Source organism: Drosophila rhopaloa, unplaced genomic scaffold, assembly GCF_018152115.1.
Source record: "Drosophila rhopaloa isolate 14029-0021.01 unplaced genomic scaffold, ASM1815211v1 contig_178, whole genome shotgun sequence".
NCBI lineage: Eukaryota > Metazoa > Arthropoda > Insecta > Diptera > Drosophilidae > Drosophila > Drosophila rhopaloa.
The window spans coordinates 4,551,525-4,559,412 of record NW_025335059.1 but is presented as its reverse complement, the minus strand read 5'-3'; the positions used below and the strand labels follow the sequence as shown (position 1 = coordinate 4,559,412).

At 43.4% G+C, this 7,888-nt stretch overlaps 2 protein-coding genes across 2 annotated transcripts; one reads left to right on the top strand and one right to left on the bottom strand.

Moving 5' to 3' along the window:
* On the bottom strand, positions 1 to 2,983 carry LOC108046317 (NFX1-type zinc finger-containing protein 1). The gene is made up of 5 exons (XM_017125939.2): positions 2,856 to 2,983; positions 1,815 to 2,791; positions 1,582 to 1,749; positions 357 to 1,520; positions 1 to 297 (listed from the first exon to the last, which is right to left on the bottom strand). The coding sequence occupies exons 1-5, from the start codon at positions 2,980 to 2,982 to the stop codon at positions 1 to 3; spliced, it is 2,733 nt and encodes a 910-aa protein (XP_016981428.2). The 5' UTR covers position 2,983.
* Positions 2,984 to 3,249: 266 nt separating this feature from the next.
* LOC108046368 (structural maintenance of chromosomes protein 6) lies at positions 3,250 to 7,799 on the top strand. The gene is made up of 14 exons (XM_017126018.2): positions 3,250 to 3,391; positions 3,458 to 3,746; positions 3,804 to 4,023; positions 4,083 to 4,356; positions 4,418 to 4,544; positions 4,612 to 4,689; positions 4,751 to 4,923; positions 4,997 to 5,394; positions 5,449 to 5,848; positions 5,916 to 6,378; positions 6,442 to 7,053; positions 7,119 to 7,337; positions 7,398 to 7,528; positions 7,587 to 7,799. Exons 2-14 carry the CDS (start codon positions 3,471 to 3,473, stop codon positions 7,606 to 7,608), a joined length of 3,393 nt encoding a protein of 1,130 aa, XP_016981507.2. The 5' UTR covers positions 3,250 to 3,391; positions 3,458 to 3,470; the 3' UTR covers positions 7,609 to 7,799.
* The last annotated feature ends 89 nt before the right edge of the window (positions 7,800 to 7,888 follow it).

The following is a 7,888-nucleotide window of genomic DNA, read 5'->3' as shown; positions in this document are numbered from 1 at the left end:
TTAATTATTCAGTAACATGGGGAAAGCCTCTCCAATGGCATTATTATCCTTCAAACGTTTGGCAATGGGACCCCAAAGCTTTGGGTAGGATTTCTGCAAATTCTCTATATTACCGATAATATAAAGAGCCCATCGGGCCCGAGAAAGAGCCACACAGACTCGATTCGGAAGTCTCAAAAAGCCAATTTGGCCGGACGGATTGCTGCGGACCAGAGAGAGAAGCACTATGTTGGCCTCCAAACCCTGAAAACTATCTACACTGGCCACCTGGACACTTGACCGATATTTGCGGGGAAGCTGTACAGAAAGGAAAGTCAATGAAATTAAAACATTTATATCCAGTTATATTTACTTACCGATTTCTTAATGCACTCTATTTGCGCATTGTACGGTGATAGTATCACAATATCACCATGCTGATATTTAGCCTTCTCGATAAGGAATTCCACTAATTTTACCAGTATTTCTGCTTCGTAGGGATTTTGAAAGGACATGTCCGTGGACCGCTTCTCCGGTTGGTTGTGCTGCACTAAGAATAAATTATGTTCCATGCGACGGATGTCTTCGTATTCCTTCACTGACTCTGAACAAATCAGTTCGGCATAAATGCTTGGTACCAGGAGCTCTAAAATGCAGGGACGCATGCGATACTGGTAATTGAGCAGGGAGTACGGCATACCCGCCACGATGAGGCGTTCAAAGAGGGAGATTTGTGGCACCTGACTACTTCCGGTAAAGGGTTGCAGTTGCTTGTGATCGCCGACGAAGATAACGTGCTCCGTGTGCGGCGTAAGACAGGCCAGGATGTGTGCCTCCTGAATTTCGGCCGCCTCCTCGAAGACTACGCACTTTGATTTTAGCAGCCGGAAGAGAAAGTTTAAGCGAGCAGCACACGTGGTGGTCATGGCCAGCAGATCCTTGTCCTTTGCCAGAAAGAACTGGAAAATCATGCGCAATGTGTCGATCCTCTCGGCCACCTGGTGCAACTGCTCCTGGGCCAACAGTGTCTGCTGGTAGCTGTCCTCGCTGCCATCGAAGTTGGAGTACAGGCTTTGCAGTAACTGGAACTTCTCCTTGTATTCGCAGTTTACCAGCCACCAAATTCGCTTCAAGCGAGGCGGCACCAAATCCGGATTGATCATGGCATGCGCATTAAACTTGGCTATTTGCGGGTCTCGCGCCTGCCAGCCAAAACGAAGTATTTCCTTGGTGTATTGCGACACCTTTACCAGGAATTTGTCCAGCGAATCGTTGGTATAGGTCAGCACAATGATGGGACCCGTGCCCAAAACTTTGGCGTTCTGTATCAAACTGTTAACCAACTCGACTGAGAGATACGTTTTGCCCGTGCCTGGAGGTCCCTGTATGATGCTGAATTCTCTGCTAAGGGCTTCCTTAAAAGCTGTGCTCTGGCTTTCATTGAAAGAAAGATTTGTTGGCGGTTTGTCCAGCGTAAAGGGTTTGCCATTAAGACTCAGCTTGAGTCCTGGTTTAATATACGAAGGTGGTCGTATTTCAAACTATGTAATCGTTTAGGTTTTTAGTACATACACTTTAATTAGTCTGTTAATATGTTCTTACCTCTCCATCTACAATATAGCGACGCATGGGAAACTGCTCCGTGCTGCAGGTGCTCAGATAATTGTGAACCCTTAGATATGGTTCGAAAAATACGGGCGTCTGAAACATAAACAGTTGTCGATCGTAAATGTTGCCAATGTTATACTGCTTGACAATCTGGACACTTAGCTATGGAAATATAGGAAAGTATTAGAAAAATAACCTTGGTATCAGTAGATCAGTAAATCACTTACACAGCCCTCTTTTAGTTTTTCGGGCTCTGTGTAGCCAACGGAAGCCAGAATAATATCATTGAAAGCCAGAGTTGTTGTTAAACAGAGTAATGCCCCTGATTTTATGTTGTCCAGTCCATTCTTAGTACCATTCCTTGAACTTTCGGTAGATTCGATTTTAAGGAAAACCAGGCTGTGTCGCTGAGCCTCGGCAAACTGGGGATTTAAGGTCAGATAGGCACTGGACCACAACAGATTCTGCTGCTCCAGATCCTGTAGATCTTTTTCAGCGCGCAGCTGCTGTACAAACTCGATTAATGGGGTAGAAAAATCTTCGACCAGTAAATGCCGCTGTCTGTTCAAATATTGGACTACTTCGTTAGACTGAGGAGGTTCTTGGTCAGGAATTTCCATAACCCCTTCTTTTCCCAGGAACTGGTTTAGCGATGGGTAGATTTGCCCTTTGACATTATGGGAATGTTTGCCGCTAAATGCTTCCAGACCTTCAATAAAGTCCGATTTAAAGGAACGTGCCAGCTTTTTGTACAATTCTACCAATTCGTAGCCCTGCTTGTCCAAAACTCCAAGCTTATGGGCACGTAGCAGCAGCCACTTTATGTTCCTTAATATCAGAGCCGAATCCTCGTCGCATTTACCCACAGAAGCCTTGGCCATGAGAAGATTCCGGATCTTGTCTAGGAGCACCGACTGTCGGCTAAATGCGGACAGGAACTTTTCGTCAAATCCGCCCAACTCGAGTTGACAGAGCGATTTCACGACATCCACAAACAGGCTGACACGCTTCACGCTATCATTGGCCCCCAGTTGATTGACGAATAGATCTCGTTCCTCGGATAGGAAGTAAAGGAACATGTCGACGGGCGGCATTTTCATAGCCTTGGTTAACTCGGTCAGGGAGAACCGCCCGGAGGATTTTTCATCCTTTTTCCCATCTGTAGAAAAGGCCTCCAAGTTCAGTTGCTTTAAGTAATCCCCCACTGAAATCAGAAGGGTTGATATTACAATTTTTACAGTAGGCTTATAGACTGATGAAAAACTTGCCCTCGGGCGCTCGGCATTCTATGTGCTCCTCTTTATTCTCCCGCTCCTGGAACTTCACCTTTTGCTCCAAGCTTTGCACCAGTTCCTCCTCATCCTGGTTAAACCAATCTTCATCAGATCCTGACATAGCGTTATTGAGATTGTTTAGAAATCCCAAAAAGAGAAAAAAGTATGCATCAGTTGAGTGTGAAACATGTGAAGCGCATTGCTCGCGCAAATTAAGAAAAATATTTCATAGATAATATAGAGCACTACTATACTAATAATTCAAGTTATAAATTATAAATTGTAATTATTATAAATTAAATTTCTTAAAACGAAGGAATCGAATATCTACTGTACTTGCTTATACTGTAATTTTTTTTCGACGTCATTTTGTTTTATTCATCTGGGCACACTGCCACTGAATCAAGCTGATTTTTGTGGCGAAATTTATCAAAATTGCTTTACAAACTGCGTTTCGGCTTATGCTGCATCGGAATTATCTACACAGGGACGCCATAAATAACTTAAGCTTTTTTAAGCAAGCAAGCCAAGTATGTCTGGAGTTGGTTAACATTGAATTGTTTACTTTCAAATCGGCCCGCGCTTTTTATCCGTAGAGATCCAAACCCAATGGAGCGGAGTCGAAGGGGCAGGATTCGTCGGAAGCCATCGTCCGATTCGGAGAACGATAGCTCCACGGCAGCTCCCAGCTGCAAGAGAAGTAAGCGGTTCGCCCAAACCGAATCCGAGGCCGAGGAGGAAGCGGAAAATGTCGAATATCTTGAAGAGGAAGAGATGGAGAGTATTCAGGAAGCGTCTACTTCGCAGGCACCAAGGTCACAAAGCACTAAAGCGCGCCAGACACGAGCAAACATGTCGCAGAGTGCGTGCAGCTTTACTCTATCGGTAGGTAATGCAGACGTGCCATCTACGCCATGCGTATTTATCTTCTGTCGTCCATAGTCTGAGCTGTCCATTCCAAACGCCTTCGATCGCTGCGGCAAAGTGATTTCTATGCGACTCACCAACTTCATGTGCCATTCCAATCTATTCATGGAGTTTGGTCCCAATATCAACTTCCTCGTGGGCAACAATGGTAGTGGAAAGAGCGCCGTGATCACAGCTTTGGCTTTAGGTCTGACCAGCAGTGCTAGGGCCACCAGCAGGGCCAGCAGTATACAGAGTAGGTTACCAAAAGGGAAATCAGTCATCCAATAGTCACACTATTTTCTTCGTTTCCAGAGCTAATCAAAAACGGCGAGGCCAGTGCTAGCATTGCCATTACCTTGTCTAATTCGGGATTGCGGCCCTATAAGGCGGACATCTTTGGGCCCCATCTCACGGTGGTGCGTCAAATTCGCCATTCGTCCTCGACCTACGACTTACAAGATGCACGCGGCAAAAGCGTCTCCAAGAAAGTAGCTGAAATCCGACGCGTGCTGCTCTGCTTCGGCATTAATGTAGAGAATCCCATTTTTGTGCTGAATCAGGAAGCGGCGCGGGAGTTTCTGAAAGAGTAAATAGAGCTACCGAAACCCAGTAAGAATCGCGACTTAGGCTAATATTATTGTTTGCAGGTTGGAGCCGGCTTCGAATTACAGACTGCTGATGAAGGCAACTCAACTGGACGTTTGCACTAGCAGTCTCACCGAATGTCATGCACAGCGACGTCACTTTACCCAAGACCTAGATCAATTAGAAAAGGTTGGATGTGCTTTAGTTTATAATAATTCCTGTCTCTTAATTTTAGTGTATTGTTTAAATTGAACAGAAAAGAGATGTCGTGGCCAAGCAGGTTGAAGCTGAAGAAGAAAAGTTGTCGATTCTGAAAAATAAGGAAATTGTAAAGGTATAGAAGGCATTCTGAATATAGTAATATTGGATTGTTAATAACAACTATACATATTTAGGAAAAACTAGAACAGTGCAAGGTAAAGTTAGCCTGGATGGCTGTGACGCGACACCAGGAAGAGCTTAACAATCTGGAACATTCGATTAAACTGATTGAAAGCAAGAAGGCCAAGCTGGAGCATACCACATCCAAAAAAGAGAGTACTCAAGCCACAATGACCCAACAACTCAGGTAAGCTAAGATCTAAAGATAATTACAGTTAATTTGTGAATTTAATATTTCATCTATTTTTGTTCCTTATCAGGGAGTTTGAGGCGACTAAAAATCAAATTTTGGCGACCTACAAGATCCAGGATGAAAAGTTAAGAACAGCAAAACGAGCGGTCCAGGAACTGCTTTTAAAAACCAGTGCTATAAAAGCCCAAATCGGAAACGCCGAACGACGCATGCGAGAGGATCAACACGCATACGATGAATGTGAGAAGCTTATTGGAAACTACCATGCCGACTTCAACCGGGTTAAGGAACAACGGGAGGAGCACGCCAAAAAGATGGAAGCGCTGAAAAAGCTTGTTGCTGATGGAGAAGAGGTCATAGCTCGATTGCGGGAAGAGCAGCAGCAGATAAAGAAAGACATTACGTCGGTTCAGGAAAGGGTGGAGTCGGTTAAGAACGAGAGAATTCAGCTGCACAAATCAAAACGTGGGTAAATACCTATCTTATTAAGTTATTTTGTTACATCTCTATTTTTTACAGAGAACATCAAGGGGAATATCGAGTCGTTGTCCCGGAATAAGTCCAATGAACTCTCTGTGTACGGCGAGCAGGCAATACAGGTCGTTCGTACGTTGCGCACTCAGTACGCTGGCCCTAATATGCATTGGATGCCCCGTGGGCCTCTGGGCCAGTACATCAGTGCGCCTAATCCCAAGTATCGGGATCTGGTAGAAAACCAGCTCATGTCCTGTCTGCGCTCCTACATAGTTAGCTCTGACAAGGAGCGCAAATCTCTGCGAGATTTGCTACAAAATAAGTTTCATGGTGGGAATATTCCCACCATCATCACCAGTCCTTTTACTGATCGCGTTTACGACGTGTCCAGGAACAAGGTGCGACCCACCACGCCAAATACCACCGTGCTGATAGATGAGATCAGGTAAGTGCGATTGAAAAATACGTATATATCGTAACACATTTATTGGTTAATAATATCTTATTTTCAGCTGTGACGATCCGGTGGTAATGAACTATCTCATCGATATGCTGCGCATCGAGACGGTCCTGGTGACGGAGTCCAAAGAGATCGCAGAATTCCTGACATCCGACACTGAGAATGTGCCTCCCCATCTGACGAGGGTGCTGGTACCGAACCTAGGACTGGAGTACATTCCCTCCCCCAACTATGCCGTGTACTCTTCAAGAATAAATCCAGCGCGTTATATACACATAAACGTCGATGATCGCATCCGTCAGCTCGAAATGGAGAAAAGTGAGCTTGATGAAAAAGATGCGTCTCTTGAAATAGACTATATGCAACATAAGAAGAAAGCAGAGAACACCCAACTTGAAATTACCAAGAGAGGTTCCATGATTGGCCAGCATCAATCGAGGAATCAGCGGGCCATGCAGCAGATAATGGAATTGCAAAACTTCGACTACCAAGAGCTGCCCGAATATGATCGTCTGGTAAGTCCAAATCCAGATAAGGCCACAACCAAGTTATTATAATTTATTACTTTGCTCTTATAGAAATCCCATTTGGCCGATAGCGGTGAGAAAATTGAAAAATGCAAAGAAGAACGCCAAATGCTGCACCAAAAATTAAATGAAATTCAAGAACGCAAGGCGGAATTAGATGCGACCGCAGCTGAAGAAAATATGGCTCTTAATGGAATAAATGAAAAGCTTTCCACACTCGACACAGAAGCTCGCGAAATAGAGTCTAAGATTCGTAGTCTAGACCTTCACTATGAGGAAAATACTCGAAATTTTCAGAAAACATTGCAGCTCGAAAGGAAAATGATCGACGAGAAGGAGACCGTGCTAAATGAGTTGGAGAAGGCTCGCGGTGAGGCTGAGAAATTGGGAGAGTTTATAGCCACGACGCAATCGGAGGAGAAAATACGCGAAATAATTAGTCGCTATAAATCTAAGATTAAGCAGGTGGAGCAGCTAAACTACAATACCGAAGATGTGGAGCGAGAATTGAGTATGTTGCGAGACGATCTGGGCCTTCAAGCCAGGCACTTGGCCGTGGTCGATTCCGTCATCAAGAAGCTACGCATGGCATATCATCAGCGTGCGCAACTTTTCCAGAGATGTCGCCATCACTATTTTACCATGGTTCAGTTTCAGTTTGAGGTATAATTTTAGTTTTTGAACCTGTAAATTTGCCTTAAACAAATAATTATTTTTATTATCTACAGCAAGCCCTAGCCATGCGACAATTTAAAGTTAGTTTTGAGTCCAGTGACAAAGAGAAAACGTGGAAGATCAATGTATTCCCACCCAGTGGAAACGAAACTTCCAACACCAGAAGCTTATCAGGCGGTGAACGCTCGTTTACCACAGTTTCCTTGCTAAAAGGACTTTGGAGCACTTCAGACCATCCCTTTTATTTTCTAGACGAATACGACGTGTTTACTGTGAGTTGTTTTAATTGTCGGTGTTTTTTTTAGTATCCCAAAGAACGTGATTATTTTCAGGACGAAGTAAACCGTAAGTTTATTACGGAAATCCTGATCGGTGAGGGCCTGGAGTGGATGTCGCGTCAGTATTGTTTCCTTACGCCCCAGGACACTGCGGTCGAAGCCAGCAACCATATTACAGTGCACAAGTGGGAATATTTTTTAAAACATTGAATCAATTTCTAAATTACATTTCTTCTTTTCCAGATTGGAGGCTCCGGATCGGTAAATGTAATAAAATAAATCGTTAAAACTCAAAAGTTGCAGGCCGACAAAGCATCAGTATCAACTATTTATAGGAGTTTATGAATGAATAACTGTTCAATTTACTTTAAGCAGAATTTTTAATGACAATTTGTGGTTAAATTTTAAGTTCAATGATGTTTGTTTTCTTTAACAAGTTATTAATTAAATATTAAATATAAAAACGAAATTTTTATGTGGCAACGTTAAATTTATTTTTCTTGTTTAAACAGTTTTTTGTAAATAAAATTTATTTTATCAAAAAA

Coding starts and splice junctions, on each gene's coding strand:
- LOC108046317 (XM_017125939.2), bottom strand. CDS start 2,982: ATGTCAGGATCTGATGAAGATTGGTTTAACCAGGATGAGGAGGAACTG. Junction 1,750..1,814: donor AAAAACTAAAAGAGGGCTGT/GTAAGTGATTTA, acceptor ATATTTCCATAG/CTAAGTGTCCAGATTGTCAA. Junction 1,521..1,581: donor GCTATATTGTAGATGGAGAG/GTAAGAACATAT, acceptor ACGATTACATAG/TTTGAAATACGACCACCTTC.
- LOC108046368 (XM_017126018.2), top strand. CDS start 3,471: ATGGAGCGGAGTCGAAGGGGCAGGATTCGTCGGAAGCCATCGTCCGAT. Junction 4,545..4,611: donor ACCTAGATCAATTAGAAAAG/GTTGGATGTGCT, acceptor TAAATTGAACAG/AAAAGAGATGTCGTGGCCAA. Junction 7,054..7,118: donor TGGTTCAGTTTCAGTTTGAG/GTATAATTTTAG, acceptor TATTATCTACAG/CAAGCCCTAGCCATGCGACA.